The sequence below is a fragment of the Cheilinus undulatus genome, linkage group 15 (genome assembly GCF_018320785.1).
Source record: "Cheilinus undulatus linkage group 15, ASM1832078v1, whole genome shotgun sequence".
In the NCBI taxonomy this organism is placed as follows: Eukaryota; Metazoa; Chordata; class Actinopteri; order Labriformes; family Labridae; genus Cheilinus; species Cheilinus undulatus.
In genome coordinates this window covers 12791163-12812151 of record NC_054879.1, presented here as the reverse complement: position 1 = coordinate 12812151, position 20989 = coordinate 12791163, and the positions used below count along the sequence as shown (strand labels likewise).

The 20989-nt window shown below is 38.9% G+C and overlaps 2 protein-coding genes across 3 annotated transcripts; one reads left to right on the top strand and one right to left on the bottom strand.

Moving 5' to 3' along the window:
- The first annotated feature begins 15 nt into the window (after positions 1-15).
- Positions 16-3739, top strand: ybey (ybeY metalloendoribonuclease). Its single transcript, XM_041807618.1, has 4 exons — positions 16-639; positions 1714-1845; positions 2279-2347; positions 3354-3739. Exons 1-4 carry the CDS (start codon positions 430-432, stop codon positions 3447-3449), a joined length of 507 nt encoding a protein of 168 aa, XP_041663552.1. The 5' UTR covers positions 16-429; the 3' UTR covers positions 3450-3739.
- A 277-nt stretch (positions 3740-4016) lies between these two features.
- Positions 4017-20928, bottom strand: usp37 (ubiquitin specific peptidase 37). 2 transcript variants are annotated; one of them, XM_041807616.1, is made up of 24 exons: positions 20755-20928; positions 19687-19915; positions 18810-18960; positions 17634-17722; positions 17418-17533; positions 16756-16833; positions 16464-16552; positions 16133-16226; positions 15520-15669; positions 15144-15275; positions 14893-15016; positions 14259-14506; positions 13763-13880; positions 13558-13637; positions 13227-13391; positions 12978-13031; positions 12673-12820; positions 12365-12584; positions 8628-8794; positions 8206-8266; positions 7780-7895; positions 7480-7549; positions 6876-7014; positions 4017-5299 (listed from the first exon to the last, which is right to left on the bottom strand). In XM_041807616.1, the coding sequence occupies exons 2-24, from the start codon at positions 19858-19860 to the stop codon at positions 5212-5214; spliced, it is 2871 nt and encodes a 956-aa protein (XP_041663550.1). In that variant the 5' UTR covers positions 19861-19915; positions 20755-20928; the 3' UTR covers positions 4017-5211. The 2 variants fall into 2 exon arrangements, with proteins under 2 accessions (XP_041663550.1, XP_041663551.1); XM_041807617.1 differs by having other exon boundaries at positions 12673-12817.
- Between the last annotated feature and the right edge of the window lie 61 nt (positions 20929-20989).

Sequence of the window (20989 nt, the reverse complement as noted above, 5' to 3'; positions counted from 1 at the left end):
ACACTTTTCTGGTTCCCACTCGAAGCAGTGTTCCATGCCATGATGGCCAACGTTTCAACCGTTGACTACCTCGAATAGGTTTGAAAGAGGGTTCTGTCTGCTTCGTTTGATTACACGGTCCAGTAAAACTCTAAAGCTAAACTTTACCGCCATGTGTACGAATATTTGACAGTGCCTTTAACAGTATTAGGTTTCAAGGAACTAATGTTGACGAAGCCGGGTCGTGTCACCTTGAATTCTGCCTGACTGGAATGGTTGACCATTGCTCAATGCTAACGGAATACTGACCAACCGTTCATACAAACTAATTGACGAAGAAGTGCACTAAATCGTCGTCACGGAAAACCGAAAAGAGGATTTACTTAAGCCTTCATCTATGTCTCATGATATTTTAAAGAGCCATTTTTTCCTTTCACATCGTATTTTAAAATGGGAGTCGTGCTGCGGAACCTCCAGAAGGTGGTGCCTATTCGCCGCGCCAGACTGCGCAGAGATGTGGACACGTTGAGACACATCCTGGGCGTCCAGAAATTTGACCTGGGCGTCATCTGTGTGGATAACCAAAGGATTCAGCAAATAAATAACATGTACAGGAAGAAAAATGTGCCTACGGATGTACTGTCATTTCCTTTCTACGAGGTAAATACGAAAACGTGGTGACAGCGCTGACACCTGCTTCCTTAGCCTGTTGTTGGAATGGGGGGTGTGAAGGGATGTAATAATGCTCTAAGCTAACCAAACGATACATATCACAATATTTGGTTTACAATAGAGAGATTTAAGTAAAAAAAAAAAAAACGCATTTGGTTTCATAGAAACATTTAAACTGGTCTTGCGAATGGAAACGTTCGAACATCATACAAAACAGTACGTTTTTCCCCAAAGAGGAGTTTAAACTTTTTTTGGTCAAATCGTCCATATTTTGACAAGTTTAAAGGTTTATTGCAGGGCTACCTTTTTCCTCTCGTTCATAGAAATACTTTTTTTGTTTCTTCTTTATTTTTGCAACTATGTTTTTCTATGATATTCTACTAAATGTCTAGCCTCTTGACATGGTGTGAAAACCTTCTCTTTGAGCAAGGTAAACTAAATACCCATTTGGTAAATGAACAGGTTAAACAATAGAACAGCTCTAAAATGAAGTACAAATGCATTTTGATCATTGCAAGGACTTAAAACGCATCAAGTTGGGTAATGTTTGGGTGCAGGTACCATGCTGGTACCAGATTTCAATACTCACCCCTAATCAAGACTCAACAAAGCCTTTAAAATCTCTCTCTTAATTTTTCGCCGCCAACTACATATTATCCACTCTTACCCCTAGTTGGCAAACAAAAAAAGGAAATTAACGATCAAAGAAAAATGTATTAGTTATCTTATTGGTATTGGCCATCAGGGGAAGAAATCATCTGTTTTTGTATTGGTTCCATAAATACTCATCCTGCATCACTAAATTTGAGCTTATGTGTATATGTATGTCTTGTTATTGTGGGTGTTTCATTCTTTGTCTCATTTGTATCATTGATAAGTGATTGCCAAAAAATGAAAGGTTTATAAACCCTCTTTAAATTGATAATGCTGCACGTTTTCCTTTTGTTTGGAAAAAAAGATGTTGAGTTCAGTGTGGGTGGGGAGATGACAAGGATCACCAGGAATCTTTCTACCATCATTTTTTGATTAATTTGCATTGAGAGTATACTTTTATGTTTTTAGGACCTAAGACCCGGTAAACTACCCTGCCCTCTTCACAGAGATGAGCAGAACCTCGGGGACATTTTCTTAGGGGTGGAGTATGTGATGCAGCAGTGTCAGGAAGAGTCCATGGATCTGCATGGAGCTCTTACGGTGAGTAGTACCTCTTTAAGTTTTTGCAAAATACACTCTGTTGATTGTTTCCCAAAATATCTCATTCAGCTGTGTTTAATAAATTGTACATGTTTTTATGTTTCTTCATGCACACTTTTTAGTGACAATTATGATAAAGAAAAGAGTAGTTTTTTAGTGTGTTATGACTTCTACCATTCTCTTTGTTCTTTAAAGTAAGATGTGCACTGTGTTCAAAGTTTCATCCAAAAGGCAGCTGAATGTTTTTGTAGACGTTTTGCATCTCTTCCAAAAGGCTTATGCAGGTCAGAGGAGGGGTGAACGTCTTCAGAACCTTCAGCCATTTGCTAGTTGTTCTTTGGTTTGAAATGATAATTTCCATGACCTAGATGACCTTCCCAGACCACGCACTTTGATTTTTCTGATATTAGTCCTCTTTTGCCTCATGCTTTAGGTTGTCACTGCACACGGTATCTGTCACCTGTTGGGATATAGACATGAAACAGAGGAGGAATGGACTGAGGTTTGTATGAACATTACCTTCTTAAAGAATTATGCAAAAACAGTGAAGCTTAAGCTCAATGAAAATGCAGTACATTTGTATTTAGTTCCTCTACTGACATATTGCTTTTTGTAACACTCAAAAAGTCACATGAAGCTTGGTTTTACTTACATAGTTAATACCTTTTGCATATTTTGCACATGTAAATCAAAGGATCTTTCATTTCTTGCCATAGCTGAATACCCACATTTGAAAATCAATATTTTATCTCTTATGGCTGAAAAAAATGACTTGTTTTTTATGTCTGTTTTAAAACAAATGTACAGGCACAATAAGAAACAGAGAGAGACTTTTTGCTTATGACAATAAGAATATAAAAGTGTTGGATAAAGCAGTGTCAGCTGACTAAGTTTGGAAATATCAGCATATTTGGTATCAGCAAAAATCCAATATGGTGCATTCTTTAAAAAATGCCTTTGTTGTAGAATTTCTTTATTACCCTTGCATGGATTTTGAATGCAATTTCAACATTATAATTGAAATAGATTTTTTACTCAAGTCTCTACCCACTTCCTGATTTATATTCTGATACCTGACACTAATAGCTCAAATGAAGAGAGAGGAGGGTGAGTGGTACGTGGGGTCAAAAAGTAAAAAGACTTAACCAGGACGAGGGGTACAGGATTAAAACGGCAAAACATGAACAAATGACTTGTCAGATCATTAGGAAATAAGAGTCCATGGCAGAGATGCTAGTCAAAGCTGAATATACAACGCTCTCTGATGTAGTTAAAAATCCTTTATGGGATGTCTAGGCATTTCCACTTTGACAAGTCTTCATCAGGACTTCTGTCCTCAGTGCCTCAGCTCTTCAGTTTTGTCTGCCATCTCTATGGAATCTGTTTGCTAATTACCTGGCAAGTCATTCCTTCAATTTTTACTGTACTAGTAACCCAACGTTTGACTTTAATACCAACTTTGACTGTAAATTTCATCTGACAACTGTTTATTTTGAATGTGTTTTCAGATGCTACAGAGGGAGAGCTACATTCTAAGTGAGTACAACCGACTCACAGGGCGACATCTGGAGCCACTAACCAAGAGATGCACTCAGGACAGGTGACAGTCACCTGCTGTCTATTCCAGAAACACTACATGTACGATGGTGCTCCATATTGTTTATGACCCTGTAACCAGCTGGACTTGTTTTCTGCCTCATTCAAACAAATGTAAGAACGCTGGATGTTGTTTCCTTTACCGTCACAGCTGTTTATACGGACTTTTATCACTTATCAGTGTTTATGCTGGAATTCATTTTGTAACACTGGATGTGTGCGGAATATTTTAAACATCAAACTGAAGAAGTCAATGCACTTTCACTGTAATATTTTATTAAAATCTGCTTCAAGAAGAGTTGATTGAGTATGAAGGGTAGAAAAAAGCCGTTTTAACTTCACAAAGACATTTATACCCTCTTTGCGCTGCATTTTTGGACAGGAAAGAGCAACGTTTCAGAAATCTAAATTCAAGGCTGCTTTAGAACAAAATTTGTGATCATTTTTCCTGCTTCAGATGGTGCAAAAAGTACTGCAATCCTCCAAATGTATACGGCTGGGTGTTACAAACATGCTCAGCCCAAATATTTCAACATATTTCTTACTGCCTTGGAAATGTGACACTAAGGCAATGGTGTACTGAAATGTGATTTAATTTTTACAGTGGTAACAAAAAGAGCAGTACAACCAGTGTTTAGTAATGGATCTAGTACAGGAAAATTAGAGTACTTCTGTAAGCTGTAATTCATAAGCAAGCATTTCTGATAGAAAGTAGCTGAAAGTTTAGCAGAGGTCTAAGAACTGTATCGTATACTGGCCTTAAGAAAGATGACAAAGACGTAACATTACAGCAAGCTTCCCAAGTAGTCTAGTATTTATGACTTCTATATGCCGTGGCGTATCTGTTGGGTTCATTGAGGTAAATCAACCCGTGTGTTGTAATAAATAGAAAATCTTGGCTCTTTATAAAGGAAACTCTGACTTACACATTGTTGAAGATTTAACAAACATATTCCAAAACAACAAGGTTGTGCAACATTCAAAGTAAAGCTTGTATACATACAGTATTTATAGAAGTATTCTTGGGAGGCACAAGGGCAAAACCCCAAAAGAATAAAGCGGGCTTTACTGAGAAAAGCTTCAGTGAAAACAGGCTTTGTTATTAAGCGTACAGATACTTTTTCCTGTTGAATCTATAGTATGAAGACGCCACACACATACACACATTAGTTCATAAGTCAAGCACAGAAAGCAACTGAGCAAACATCCAAACACACTGTGACAGAAAGCGGAGTTGAGAACGTAAATATTGCACCAAATGTACCCGCTAAATACAGCAACCCTCTAAATTTATAATAGCTTATACTCATAAGAACATAGAATATATCTTTATTTAGTGTATAGTGGAAATAAAGGGTTTGCAGAACATACAATCCATGAAGCACCATTAGCATCTTGGTGTTTGATAGTTGCTTTTAAGTGAAAGTCTGAAAGAGCGGCATTAAATTTTAAAGAAGTGTATCAAGAAACAAAGAAAGTTTTACAAAACATCTGTCTGATAAAATCATAGCAAAGAAAAACTCCAGCCCCAAAAACACAGAGGCAAATTTTGATCCACTGAACATTTTAACTGCATTTCTGGTAGAGTCATTAAAGTTTAACACCTTTGTGAGCATTTTCAGGTGTTTAAAGAATCTGAGAGGAAAACAAGAGCCTGAAGACAACCCGAACGAGGGATGGCGATCAGTAGTACTCTGGGCTGTTCAGAGGACAACTCCATTGAGAAAAGTTTAGCCGTGGTATTTTAGCAGGAGTCCAAAAATGCAGTGCTCAGAGGGGCTGCAGGACATTTCTTCCTGCCTCTGAGGTGGTGCTGGCTCCAGATTTCTCCATCTCAGACAACTGCTCAAACACATCCCTGAGGACACAGAGGAGGACAACATGAGCATCCCACAGTAACAACATGACAATGCAAAACACACTTCTACTGAACTTAAATCATGTTTACGCACTGGGTTCATCTGAAAATGGCTCCCTTTTGTTGTTTATTTTTTTACAAAAAAACAAATGCATTTTGGGTTCCTGTAAATGTAACATTTTTGAAAACTGGTCCCAGAGTGCAAAACATAGATAGATACCATTATAGAAATGTAGTACAGACTCTAAACTTTAGTCTTTAATACACACTTTAAAATGTAAGGAATGAGGATTCAAAAACTCGGCTAATATACAGTATGTCTGTTGGTCCATAAACTTTGTCATAAGATGTGTGGCAATCTGAGCAGCTATCAACATTGTTAGCTCAGGTTAGAGATTAATCTTCCCTCATTGTGTATTGGTCAAAATTTTTGTACCAGGAGCTAAACTTGCCATTTTGCTCTAACAAGGATATTATAAAGAAGTTTCAAGAACAAAATTGTGGGAAATTGCTCCATCCTCTCTTGCTTTCCTCCAGAGGAGCAAATAAAAATACAGTTACTTTGGTTAAACTTTATTTCAGTAAAGGTAAGAGTACTGGTCTATAAATGTACTCAATGAAAGTAAAAAGCACACCAATAAAAGTTTACTCCAAGTATGAAGTATTGAGTACTGAGTATATTACTCATAATACCTAAGGGGCTTCCCCAGTGAAACATGGTCTTTCCTTGATGTGTAGTGACTACAAAAAAAATATGAATCTCCAAACAGGTTGGTGATTATAAAGTGATTTCTCCTAAAGTAAAATGTAACAGCTGTTTTGGGATGAAATGTATGATAATTCTCTTTCCATTTGCTACTGAAAATTATGTGTAGTCAAAGTCTCATTACTGGATATTTTCTTGTTGGCAGAAATCTTGGACTTCCTTGTTTTGACTTTTAAGTGCAATTTTTTTTTTTTTTTTTTTTTTTTACTCAGTACTATTTGATGCTTTTTAGAATTTCAGGAAGTGCAGTACTTCCCCAAAAATATACTTGAGTACATGTAAAAATAGTGTTTTTAAAAAGTGCAAAGTATCCAAAAAAGCTACTCAATTACAATAATTTAAGTAAATGTAATGTTACTTTCCAGCCCTGCTTTCCTCTGCCTTGCTCTGATTCCTGGATGGGCTGAGCATCAGAGATAAAAGCTGCCTGGAAATAAATTAATTTTTATCGGACTACATCCTGTCAAAATTGTTGTAAGGCCAAGCCCTACAATGCCTTTTTGCAGTGGCTTAAAACCTGCATACTGCCCAGATATATATATATATATATATATATATATATATATATAGCTTTGCATAAGCCAAGCATAGCACTCTCAAGTGATGTGAATTTTTAAATTTGGGTCCAAGATTTGTGAAAAGCTGACAGAAAGACATGCAAAACAAATATAGCCTTGACAACAAAAACATGACGTGCAAGATTCATCTTGGGCGTGGGTCAGAATCAAGCACCGTGTTAACAGTAATTGATGCTACACTGACACCAAACAACATGTCTCAGAGGACTCCTCCTATATTCTGCTAACTCACTTGTGCATGTAGAAAAAGATGTATCCGCTGCGGTCGCGGTCTCTCTGGACAGCTGATTCCTGTGTACGTGACACGTCCAGGTCATTGTAGGTCAGCCAGGACTGCTTCTTCATGTCGTAAACATCACAGATGTAATGGCCTTAAACAGAAACAAAATAATGTCAGTATTTTGTGGAAACTCCAGTAAGGGCATTAAGTGTTCCATATTCAATGGAGGTAGAATGTCAATCCAATCAAAGACAGAAAAACGAATGGCCGGGTTACCTATATCAGCCCAGTGAACTTGTTATCTAATTAACCCTTCTTGTAAAGCTTCTTATTGAGGATTAAGTTGTACTACAGTGTAAATGTGAGGTCAGGCAATATATGATGTAACATGTCAAATTAATGGGGAAAGGCAACAGATTTTTTTCCCAAATGATAAAAATGTCAACAATTACACCCTTTATCAGTATGATGAGCATACTAAACTTGACCTCTTTAAAACCAAGCACATTGTGGTATTGTATTGGTTTTAGGGTTAGAATTTCTTTAATGAAAGTTACTGCTATACAAGAGTGTGTTGGCATAGGATTGAACTGCACAGATTTAAAACCATGCTTACCAGAGGAGGAGCTGCTCCCAATGTGACTAACGACACTGATGAGTCTAAAAGAGTTGGCCAAGTCTCCACTCTGTGGATTACAACGTTTACAAACTGGTTACTAAAAATAAAATCAGGTCAGTGTTTCCAAAGTATTATTAGTACAGCTAGAAACCTTAACAGGTACGCTGAATCAGTTTGTGCACAGTACAAGTCTTTTATTCAGTGTAATTTAGCTGAAAATTAAAAAAATATTATGCTTATGGTTTAGATTGTTCTACTTGTCTGAAATCAAGAGGTGTGGCAGTAGAAAGTTGGTACCTCAGCGTTCCTCTTCAGGTTCTCAGCCTCGGCTTCAGTGTACTCCATGTCAAACACGTCCTCATTGCCAGAATCCTCGTCTGAGCACAGCAGCTCAGGAAGCGAGTTGTTGAACTCTGTTAGATCAGAAGGAGATACTAATAGTAGTCAGGTATCGACATGACAAATTGAGTCTAATTAAATTTAGAGTATTGTTATACCCTGCACACTTCATGCAGCATGTGTTCGCTCTGTTTTGTTTTGCACTGATGTCAGCCTGATGTCTTTTCTCATGTTAAAAGGTAAAATTCAAATTTGAGACAACTAGATATTTTTTTTGACATCTGTGCTTTAACATACTGAAATGGCACCCAGCTGCAACAATAATAATAAAAGATAAATAAATAAATAAAAAAAGATAAAATCTCAGTTATTCTTTATTCATACCTTGCAGACTCAATTCAGTGGCCCTCTTCAGGTCATCATCCTCTCTCATCTCTTGGGCCTCCTGCAAGTTATAAAACTGTTAAGCTCAAGTGCACAAAATGTCAAGATTGACTCACTTGTAATGCCTGCTGTGTTTTAAATGTTTGCTTGCTAGTAAAGAAAATGCTTTGGATATTTGGAAAGTTAGACAAACTTTTAAAATATAACAGCTAATGCGTTAGTTTATATAACAAAATAAAAGAAGGCGCAATAAGAGGAAGTAGATGTGGTTTTGTTTGGCAGTCACCACTATTACTATTTTTAGCCTGCATCTTTGACAGTTTTCTGTTTCCTGGCATCACAGCGCTACAATTTAGTATTCAGCTGCAGCTTCATTGTTCTGGTCTGACTGACTGGAGGTTTCATGTGAACACTGGTCTTACATGTTCCTGGAGGCTCTGTGCGAGTGCCTGCTGCAGCTCCTGTTCTTCCCTCTCCTGATCCAGACTGTACTGCTGAACCCAGTCGAGTTCCCCCTGTGGTTGGACACCCTCTGGAGTCTGGTTCTCCTTGTTTTCATCCATGGTCAGGTCCAGGGAATCCAGTACATCTAGACAAGATCAGCACATACAAGTCGGTTCACTGACAATACCTCCAGATTAACATGTTGAAGGAGATCAGTCCACTTCCGAGGTGCCTGATCCTGGAGTGACCTGGCTGACATGAGCAGGTGCAAACAATGTTACCTACTGATGTGTTTTGGTCGTTGCAGCCAAGCATCCTAACGAGACTGCACAAGTTTTATTCATCTTCCAAGGTGACAAGATATTCAATTAAAGGCAACCATGCAACTCCCAACTAGCAGTGATGTACAACTTATGCTATGTCAAAACCTTCAGCTCTTCTAAGATAACACCTGACCCAGACATCGACTCCAAAAAAATGTATAATGAAGCTGGAGTTGCACATTGTCACCCAGGAACCTTTATGGTTCAAAGAGCCATTTTCGGTCACACCCCCTTCCAGAAAATCTATGAAGAGCCGCAAAACACATCTGAACCTTCCAATGAAGGTGACGCAGTCAGTTAGCCTAAGTCTTTGTCTAACGACATAGCTGATTGAGCAAAGGTATGTGGCAATCCATTGTTATTTTTGATCTCACTGATAACTTTCCACTTAGTTATCTTATTCTTATGTGGCATTTTAATCATAATGTTCATTTTGATGCATTTATGAATTTAGAACTACAATAGAAACAACTGTGTACACATTTTTATTTTTATCTATAAGTGCTATTATCAGCAAGAGATTGTTTATTTTTATCCTTAATTATATTTAAATATAACCGGACACGCCAGATTGTTTCACACATCCATCTGGAAAACTTTCAATACTAAGCGTTTGGGAAAGGGCAGAGGATTTGAAAAAAAAAAAAAAAACTCGCAGTGTGATTGGATGAACGTTCTGTCTGTCACATCTTTACGGGCCAATCAGAGCAACAAAAAGTGACGTAGCCGCGAAATGTTGTCAAGTTCTGATAAAACGGGCACTTTAGCAGCATCCACGCTAATGTCGTCCGCCATAATTGCACTGGCCTCTTGTTGCTGCTTGCTTACGTCAGGCCGCGCCTAAAAGTACTGCCCATTGTCACTCATTGTTCCTGTCACTTTCTAACTGGGCCCAAACAGTTCAGACGGGAGCTTTGCAAGATGGATTCACGAGTGAGAAACAAGGAAACGGGCGTATCCATCTGCTTTGCAAGGTTAACTAATCATTATCATTACTAGGGCTGGGTTCAAAAATTGATTCTCTGATTTAGATCGATTCTTTTCAAAAAGTTACTATTACCAGTCTCAGACTTACGTCACTCATGCAGCCTGAACCTGCACTCGCCTCTGTAAGTGGTTAGACTGATTCAAGGTTTAAATCTTACACCCAATCATCTAATTTAGGATATCTGGGCACGTTATCAATACAAGCTAGATATCTCTTCCTCAAACCTGTGCTGCTTCTTAAATGTAGAAGCAACATATGTTTTGTTACTAAAATATCCCTACATGAATCAAATCAAATCGAGAATTGAATTGAATCAGGACCTTGTGAATCGGAATCGAATCGATTCAGGCAATGAGTGGCAATACCCAGCCCTAATCTTCACTTATTTATTCATAAAAACACACTCCTTACACCTGCTGTCAGACAGAGTTAATGCAGGATAGTGTAGTAGCCTACAGCTCACCTACAGATGAGACCTCCACTTCATCTCCTCTCTCTATGCTGCTGTCTTTATCTACGTCGCATACAGCTGTGCAGCAGGAAATACTGTAAAACGTTGGTTTAACTGTTCATTTTGCTCAAACAGCCCCCTACTGATCCCTTGGCCTCCTTTCTCTTTCTTTACCTGACTGATGCTGTTAAGTGTGAACTTGTATTAGTTTTTCATGCCGTTTTTAACGTTTTCACCGTTCACATTCTCCTCTGACACTACTTTAATCCGACGGACGCACCGGCTTACTATGAAACGTATCAAAGTTGTGTCGTTTTCACATTCCAACCTTCCCTCTGGCTGTGCTAAACCAGGTTTCAGAAATTCAAAACTTAACTCATGTGATGAGCACAAAACTCCTGCTTTAAGTGTCATTTGTGACAAGACCGCATCCAGACCTTTGTTCCCAAGAAAGGAAAGCACCAGTATGTGATGTGCCATAGAGGCACGATATGACGCATATTTAAGTCGATAAAATAGGCCTATCTGTACAAATAAAGTTAGAAGTGAATGAAAGAACTACACGTTTTATGGAAAAAATACACAAAATTTTCTCAATATAGCATTACAGAAAATATTCATTTAATGTTTAAAAAAAAAGAAGTTTCATTTTTTTCAAATTCTGCACAGCTACTGAGAGCCACCTGGGAGGGGCAAAAGAGCCGCGGGTTCCCGACCCCCGCACTAGTGATACCGGAAATCTACACTTGACAGACCCTATGAGATACCCAAAATTTGGCCCTTACAACTTATGTGAATAACTTTGAGTGTAATGATGTAAACTTCCTTGATATACATTTATATTTCCAGAAAAGATAATTTTGTACACAGTGTCCTAACTGCACATGAGTGTCAGATGTCACGTTGCAGCACAAAGCGAGCACTTTCCCCACTGAATCTATTAAAACTGGATTCATGCCCTGTGAATTTCAGGCTCCCATTAGTATGATATGTAGCACTTATTTTGAAAGCAGACAAAACAAAGCGTGACCCTCTGTACTGGCAATTATTTGACAGCTGTGACATAGTAGTTTTGCCCCCAAGTTGACACAAGGCAAAGCATAACATTTCAATCACTGATAGAGATATTATAAATGCACCACTATCTCCACTTTGTAAAACAAGCTAACACACCTTGTTGAGTGAAGAAAGTAAAAGAAAATCAAGGAAAATAGACCAGTCAGACACTCCTAATACTTTGTCATCTCCCTCTCTCCTTGTTCCTTGCCTAAACTAACTAAGCTACAAGGCAAAAAACAAGCACCACTTCCTGCACCATCACTTGCAAGCTGTTAGGATACAATAACAGGAATCAACGTTATCAAGCTGATGTCGCAGATTCTTACTCAAGTTGCATGTAATTTTGGGTCAGTGTATTTTCTTACAGTTTCATTTCCTGTTTGACATTAGCCTCAGAATTTTTTTTTTAACTCAAAATGGAAAAAAAGCAAAACGAGCTGTTTCACAGGTTCAACGAGAAATGGTTAAACTAAAAGCCTTTAGTTGCACCCCATCTACTAAATAGATCTGCAACATCAAGATAACCACAAAAAAAAAGGATTTGCCAATTATCTTGACCACAAGGAAGTCATTTTCAAGCAAACATGTAAAACTATTGCTTGTCCTAGTTCCTTTTAGTGAGTCTTTATATTTTGACGTGATTGGACACAGTTGACATAAAAAATAACATCACCAAACCAACAAAAAAAATACTTTTTTAAGAGACACAATCCAAAAACTGGAGCCATGGTTCTAGTATCAAAGCTCTAAGCACTTGGTAAATAGTTATGAGCACTTTACACAACATCATAAAATTTTACGTAAAAAGAGATTAATGCTGTGTGTTTATCAACACAGAAAAACATTAGTCGCAGCCCTACAGGTGATTATCTAAACTTCAGGGTTTCAACCTACCTGCAGGCTGTTTGTTGTCCATTTCCATCAGATCTGTATGATAGACCAGGTCATGGGCATCAGTGTCTCCAAAGCCTGTATCAGGGCTGCTGGTTGGCTCATCTTCTAGTGACGTAGGAGCAGAAAGCCCTGCTTCTTGACGACTCATCTCTAGCACAGCTGCCAGCATCTCGTCATCATTAATACCACTGAAGTCTGCTGCATCAAGAGGAGCCGCCCTCTGAAAGAAATTTATCATGTCAGAACAGCAACAGAGACCAAATAACAGTCTTGATTGTATTAGCTTGGGTCTACAAATAGAGGCTTACCTCTTCTGGTCTGTCATCATCTTCCGGGAGGCAGCTGCTGAGGCGACGCTTGCGGCTCTGGTTCACTTTTCTGCTAGTCTCTTCTTCACAGTCAGAATCCAAGAGGACAGAGGTACAGCTAGAGTTGGCCACTTTACCTCCAATTCTTCTGTACAAAATCAAAGATTCAGGGATCACATTTACATGAAAAACAACAACCAGCGCTCAAAAGACAATTGTGCAAAATCAAAAGTGTGGCAAATGCATGGTAAGAATTATTTTCCTTGTCTTGTATTACGTGAAGGTCTTGCAAAAGTGGCACTTACCGGAGAGGGGCTGTGGAGGAGTTGACCAATGGTGACGTTTTAAGCGTTCTGGACCTTTAAGAACAAAGGAAATATTTCAAAACTTCTTGTTATTCTCATCAAAGGACTGATCCTGTAGTCAAATGCAGCAAATATAATGCAACCACATCTATTTTGAGGGTTTTACTTAAAACCCTTCTAAAGCCCAAGATTTAATTACCCTGATTGTGCAAAACAAATCATTATTTTAGCACATTTCAATCGTCTTACATGGAGGTTTGAGGGCTCCAGCCTAGGCAAATAGGAGGTCGTGTGGATTCAGAGCAATGTGACAGCAGGGTCAGGTACCTGGGTATCACAACTTGTTGACCTAGCTTGCTGTTCATAGACAGCTGAGCATTAAAGCTGTACCGCTTCAGGTGAAGGATGAGCACCCTGAGGGGACAAAGATGGAACAGGGGTTACACTGATTACATTTACATCTACTTGTAATCATAAATGTTCAAAAATCCCATTATCTTCAGCTCAGATTGAATTATTTTACAATGACTGTGAAAATGTATAAACGTTCATTTTGCTCTATTTTCCTCTGTGTGGATACCTGGGTAGTTTGCTGAATTTATGTGTTACAGTCGCTGCTTTCCCATTGCACTTTTCACACGAGTACTCAATTTCTTCCATCTGCACAAAACAGAAAAATAACTTGTATCGTACAAATGAAAAAGATGTTTCCGAGTCCTGTTAGTGCCGTTGCAAAAGTAAAGTGCTGAAATATGAAATTTACAAAAAGACTGATTACAACTCACCCTAAAAAACAGATCCAGAGAATCCTGGATGGAGCGAAGCGGAAGGGTTTTCTTCCTTCGTGGTAGGTCGATGGATAAGTCATTGAACTGCTCTCGTTTGGTCACAACTTCACCACAGCTGCAAAACAACAAACATTTGATGTAAAGCAAATATCAGTTTCAATTATGAGTTTAGCTTGACAGGATCATGAAAACACAATGACCAAGTTATGCCCATAGGTCTGACCAAAATGACTTAAAGGCAGCCATTGGTAATTGAAGTATGGAAAATAACCTCAGATCTGAAATTATGCAAAATAACTTGCAGAATTTGTTACAAGGCCGTGATTGCACTCAAAATGATAAATTCATTTGATCATTTGAAATTCATGAAAAAAAAAAGTATTATGTATAATACTCATTATCTCTATCAATCAAACTAATAAGGATCACGCCACAGTTTGAATTTAAGAACCAACTGATTAAATAACTACATCAAGCAGATGACAGTCCTCACCACTTGCAGGTGATTGTGTGCTGCACTTCAAACTCCATGTTGACCGCCACAGGGCAGGTGTATATGCGAGAAATATCTGCCTCCTCGCCAGGCTCTGCCTTGGCCGATGATGACGTTGTCTCTGGACCACTGTCTGACACAGCTGAAGATGATGAGGATGCTGCTGCTTCATTCGTCCAACTCTTGTTCATTTTCTCTACATCATCCTTTAACTGGTCCAAACACTGGCTCAGAAACTCATGCGCATCCTGGAAAGCATTGGGACATGGGTGCAAATAGGGACAATGAATAAATGTAATGCTGTCAGGGTTTATCACAGCTCTTAGGAATTTCAAGCTACAGATGCAGCTTCCAAACATTACTTAAAGGTGAAAGACTGATGCTGCTCATGTTTTTTGTTCAAAATATGGATTTTTTCTGTATTTTCCACCACTATAAAGTGAATATGATATCCTCAAACAACATGCAACAAACTCTTTCAGACCTAAATCCGGAGTTTTATTTTATTTAGACATCTGTGTGCACACAGTATATGGCTTTATTTTGTATGAGTATTCGCATATTCCTTGCTGTGTCAATCGCTGTTGGCTTTCATTAGTGCTACACAATGAGCTGTTGAACAGAGATTTCTTACATTCTGCATGTTTCCAGAGAAACGCTCAGCTGTGGAGGAGATGGCACTCTTCACTTTTCTCAAGAGGTCCTTCTTTGTCTCTGGACAGCTCACGTCTTTCTTGACCATTAGGTGAGCAAAACGCCTGAAGAGAGCAGAGATATCACATATAAAATGAGGCTAAAACTTAAAAGAATGTGCATAACTTTTAAAAAATGCATTATGCAACCACAAGCACTTACAGACAGATTAATAATTGTGTACAAACTTACCTGAGCAACGCATTGATGGGCACCTTCTTCCATGGGATGCTCTGCCTCAGCATGTCATTGGAGAAGGAGGGAAGGCTAAAGAGCGACTGCAGGATGGCATTCATGTAGCAAGTGTTGCCAAGGTTGGAAAATCTGAAACACAGAAAGTGAAATTACCAAACAGAAGAAAAAAAAGCGACAAAGCCTTTATAACACGTTTTATTAACAACAAAACAAACTGACAACTATTTTCTTGTTTATAGTGATGTCACTGATGAGTATTATTGACCATTTTCCATCTATATTTTCTATTTGAATGACCTTAGATAAATGCAGTCCAGTCTATTTCAGATTAACCAATTTATTAGGTTCAAGAGACAATCTGGTTAGTTCTTACCCTTGCAGTGGAGGCTGAGGCTGGGCCAAAGTGGAAGGCCTCTGTTTGTTCCAGCCGCCGTAGTCCAAAGAGGGACGAACCTTCTTGAAGGGAGTAGAGTGATTTGGCAGCATAAGGCTTCTCTTGGTGGTTTGTGCTGTACTGGATGGCCTAGGGGGGATTAGTGAAGAGTGGAAAGTTTGATTATTATTTCTTCATTGAATTTCAAAAACCAAAAATCCTCTTCGGAGCCTGGTTTGTGTACCCTGCAAAGTATTATTCAACAACTTGTCGTTTTTCCCTGCTTTCCACTAAGATAAGAAAGGACACATGTTCCTTGTTTTAAAGGTTACTTTTGGGGCTTTCTTTGCCTTTATTTAGATAGGACAGCTGAAGAAAGACACGAAACAAAGGAAGAAAGAGGGGGAGGAAGACGTGCACTTAACAGCACTGAGACCAGAAATCCATCACACCGCCAGTGTGTTGAGGACTATAGCCTACATATAGGCATCTGCTCTACCCACAGAGCTAAACTGGTGCACAAAATGACACATTCTTGTACAAAGAACCTGATGTGCACTTAAGTTTCACAATTATCAGTTTTTACTAAGATATTATAACAAAATAATTTCACCTGTCCAGAAAAGAATGGCTCTGGCTGTAGTCTTTAGTCACAGATCGGCTGCCATAGAAGGATGTTGGTTGAAGAGGTGCTGAACCCAGTGGAGCTAAAACGAAGGAGAAATGATGCAGTGGAGAAAAAGTCAATATTGCATTTGTATATAAAGTAATATTTAACATATGGTCAGACAAATGGTCTATATCTTACAGACCTACAAATAAGCTCTAAAATTAGTAAAATATACTAAAAACAGTTAGTCATAATTGGAAACAGAGTTAACACTTCAGTCGTAGTGTACACCATTGATTTAATTTACTGCAAATTTACTGTGGTAGATGCTTACCTGTGCTCCTGTTTTCCTCCGCCTGCTTCAACTTCTCTTTGCAGCTCAACAGAAACTTCCTGGATGGTTCTGAAGTGGCCTTGTTGTTGCTGAGAATAAAAGAAATACATAAATTTTAAATGTTCTAAGGTCATTAAACATAGAAATCAACAAACTTGCATTATGGTTTATTTTCATCATTCTGGCATCTGCCTGACCAGAATCTGAGCAAACGGCCACAGAAGTCAGCGCATTCCATGTGTATTCAGCATCAATACAGTTTGGTCTGTGCATTGAGGCGTGCAGCTTTTACCTTGAGGAGTCATTTTCCTTGGGGTAATCCTCAGTCAGGTCACTTTCAGAGTTCAGAAGTCTCTTTCTCTTCTCACTCCTGAAAAACAGTGACACAGAACACTTCACAAGTTTGAACTTACTATTCTTAACTTGGCAAGACAGAAAAATAACACCACACAGGAGGGGAGTTGCACCAAGCAGCTGCCTCTGTGGTTGAAAAATGATGTCAGTGCAAGAGTGCAAAAAACTGAAGTTCATGGAATGTCAACTTATGGCTGGCTGCAGAAATCACAAACAAAGCCCATATTAAAATGTCCTTTTATAATAGCAGATTCAAAAACCAAATTTGGTCAGAACAGTTAATGTCTTTATCAGCACACACTGCACAGGAAGCGAGCTGTTTTTTTGTTTAAGTAACAATCCTTCTTAGTTTTACAAAAGCATTCAAGTTTTGCGTCTCTCAATACTGATGTCACTTGTGCAATATTTTCTACGGTCTATGAGCTGCATACAGAAAGACTCAAAAAACATGACACATTGAGACTGTTGCTAAGTATAATCAACAAAAAAAATTGCTAGATAAACATACAAAATAATGATGCCAAGAAGAACAAATTAAAGTTGAAAACTGATAAAGTAGTTGACATGGCAGAGCCACTCCAACATTGCTTTCCTTCATACCTGTTCTCAGAGAGGCCAGTGCGGGTGGGAGTAGAGGCAGCTCTACTCGGGCTGCCCAGAGGCTTCCGTGGTGTTGTGTCCTCCCGGCCATCTGCACCCTGCCGCCTCTGTGTCGTCTGAGAGATGTTAGCAGCGTAGATATGTCAGTCGGACATTACATTCATTACTTCTTTAAATACTGGATAGTAAAAAAAAAAAATCTATGTTCTTGCACACCTGTCTCTCCGCTGTTGGACTGGTCTCATTTTTTGCAGAGCGGTTCCCAAGCACACTGAAGTTTGCACTTCCATGGGATGATTTTAAAACTGCAAATTGAGAAATAATAAAAACTCACTATAAATTTAATCCTTAAATAACTGAGAACAGGCTTATTTCTCCTCATTTATATAGAGCATCACAATACTTTGTGGGTGTGGTGATTTCTGTTTGATGCGGCTAAGCAAAAATGTGATCTAATCACTGAAATTCCCACTTAAGCAGCAAGCTAGAAAGTTTGTCTCTGCTTAACTGACATCAGTTAAAACATGTCACTGTTACATTCAAGAGAACAGCTAGAAAAACTTGTGCTATTTCTGTCATGCAAAGGGCAGACAGCATATCCTTAGTGGTACTGGTAAGTACACCACAGCAAGCATCTAATTGGTCCAAATGACAGTTGCAGGTATGTTTTTATACGCTGTTTAATGTGCCACCACTAAGCAGCTAAATAGCAATCTAGCATTCTGACATCATCAGTGCACCCTACCCTGATGAATCTTTATCTGGCCTAGGTTCAATGACATAACAAGGTGTGCAATCATGTTTTTAAAGATTGATAAAAAGACTTGACTGGGTGTATCCAAAATGTGTTCCCTAAAGTGGATGGGGGGGCATCAATGAACAAAAGTAAACAAATACAAAAATGTCTTAGTGTTGGTTGTTTATGATCAAATGAGAACATTGGTGAGTGAATGTCTGGGCAGTTATTTATGCTGTGGCATAAACAATCGTTTTTGCCCCGTTTGAACAAGTTCAATATTACACTGACAAATACAACCAAAGCAAAGGTAGATACATGTCAGTGGATCATTGGTTCCCAACGTGGGGTCTGGGCCCCCCATGGGAGAGCATCGAAAATCTCAATTTTTAAAAAAAAATCACAATCAGACACATACTGGACCATTTATACATGGATCTTTGGGCATACAGAAGTGCTTAGAAGCCTATTCTGATTAGATTGTTTATAAGTGAAAACAGGTGTCTTGGGTTACCTTAGATATGGAAAAAAAAGGTTGGGAACCACTGATCTATACAGTTAAATCCCTTATAAGATTTTATAGTCCCTCAGCCTCTCTAGTTTGCTAGAAATGATCAACAAAGCCTTCTTAAAATCAGCAGTGTTGTAATAATTACCTGGCTTTCCTTGCTTCAGCTTCTCCAGGTAGTCTTTAGTCCTCTGAGCCAAAGTAGTGGGCATCTTATCAAGGGTGATGACACTCGTGTCCTTCAAGGTCAAAATGATTCGGTTGGAATTATGGTTTATGTTCTTCACATTCTGATTCAGCTGAGGGTGAGAAAAATACAAGAAATTCAGAGTCATGACTGTTGTTTCACAGATATCAAGCAACAAATTAGCTCCTATTAGCCTTTCATATAATCCTGAAATTCTGCTAGAATTTTGCTGCCAAGCAAATACACACATTTTCTCATACCTACTTGTCACAGCTGCAAAAGCACAGGTGTTACAAATAACTTTAATGAACTGTGATGAGCAGTAATATAACTTAAGCTTTCTAATGTAATGGATTACAGAAAAAAAATATGAAAGTTTAATGTTTGCATGATGTGTAGAGCATAACATCTCTGCCTCAAAATGAAGTTTTGAAACATTTCATGTAAAAAAAAAAAACCATCTGTAGTGGCAAATATTACTGTTTAATCTCAATTCTGAATAATTTCCCAGCCCAAAATAACTGCTGCCTTTATGTAATTATGTTATTGTACAGCTTTTATGCAACTGTGTTATTGCACAGCCTGTTATTGCGATTAGATTAATTGCGCAGCACTACTCTTAACTACATTTAGATATCTGTATCAGCTAAATAAAATGTACAAATATACTCAGAAATCCCCTATAGTGCATCTCTACTCAGGATGTACAGTGGCAACTTCCAGTTTACAGCTCTGGTTTGACCCAGACTTGAGCTGGCTACTCTTTGGTTCCCAAACCAGTCCTTTCAACCTGAACATGCACCAAATTACACGGCAAAAAAACCCTCCTGATCCATACCTGAAAGGTTCTGGCAGCTCCACCGCAGTTGAATCTAAGGCAGAGGTTGACTTTATTCTCTTTTTCCAGAATCTCAAACGTTCCTTCTTTCCATCTGGTGGTGCCCAGGTCCATGCTTGTAAAGCGCATCTTTACAGCGCCACCGCTGGAGAGTTTGGGCACTACGGCTGCCATGGCTTAATATCCAGTATGTGCACTTTGGAGGGTAGGACTTGCGATCAAACAAATCCTACACAAGGGAAAACCAAACAGACTGTAAGCAATACCAGCATTTTATTAATGGAATCACATTAGAAATGCCGTGGCTTAATCATAGTATCGCAACGGAAACAGTCATTGCTTCCTAGAAAACACGTATTTCTGGAGGCTGATGAACCGTGAAAACAAAAATACATCATCATCGGTGAATAATTTCATTTAGGGAAACAGAACTTGACGTGTGTTTTGTTTGCATAACAAAGCTAATTTGCATGTAAGCCAGTGACATAAAAGAGGCTTCACTACTGATCGCTTTCTCAAAGTCACAGCAAACTCCACAAGCAACAAAACCTATCTACGAAACAGTACAAGACAGGATAAGACACGACATACTTTATCAAAGAGCCGTTAGACAGCTAGTAATTATTTTCTACACAAGGAAGTGGTCACACTTCTGCTGGCTTGCTAACGGTTTCTTTGAGATTCAGCGCAGCCTAGTTTGCATTAGCCACCAATAGCCCATTAGCCCAGCAGCAAAGACGGGCGAAGGTGCACGAGACACTGCGACTAACGCTAACTTCTACTTTGGTTAGCAGTATTCCGTTAGGCCAAACAGTCACAACAAACTACAAAAGCAGCATTCAAAAAGTATCTTAAACCCAAACATGAAGACACAAATAACATTTTGACTGCACAGGATGCTGTTAATGTCGTCCACTCATCCACAGCCGCTGAATGGATGGAGGAGGAGGCCGACATTAGCAGGTCAGCTAGCATGCTAGCGGGAACAAGCTAACTGGCTAATTTGCCTGATTGTAATTTGATGATGAAACAGTGACACAGTTTCATTACATCGTCGCAGTTCTTTACCTGTCGATGATATGTGTCCTTATCGAAACTTTTAAATTACAATATCGTGTTCGTAGGTCCTCCGAGGGAAGAAAGTTTGTTTTGCCGGCATTCACCTGCTCCTCTGTACGTATGTTGTTGACAGTGGACCCGCACACGACGCCTCGCAGCGCTGCGCGATGATGGCGGGAATGTGAAAATTTACCACGGAAATGATATCCGAGAGCGACTCCTTCCCACCTCTCGCGATAGTTCA

Coding starts and splice junctions, on each gene's coding strand:
- ybey (XM_041807618.1), top strand. CDS start 430: ATGGGAGTCGTGCTGCGGAACCTCCAGAAGGTGGTGCCTATTCGCCGC. Junction 640..1,713: donor TGTCATTTCCTTTCTACGAG/GTAAATACGAAA, acceptor TTATGTTTTTAG/GACCTAAGACCCGGTAAACT. Junction 2,348..3,353: donor CAGAGGAGGAATGGACTGAG/GTTTGTATGAAC, acceptor ATGTGTTTTCAG/ATGCTACAGAGGGAGAGCTA.
- usp37 (XM_041807616.1), bottom strand. CDS start 19,860: ATGGCAGCCGTAGTGCCCAAACTCTCCAGCGGTGGCGCTGTAAAGATG. Junction 17,534..17,633: donor GTCCAACAGCGGAGAGACAG/GTGTGCAAGAAC, acceptor AACATCTCTCAG/ACGACACAGAGGCGGCAGGG. Junction 13,881..14,258: donor CACACAATCACCTGCAAGTG/GTGAGGACTGTC, acceptor GTTGTTTTGCAG/CTGTGGTGAAGTTGTGACCA.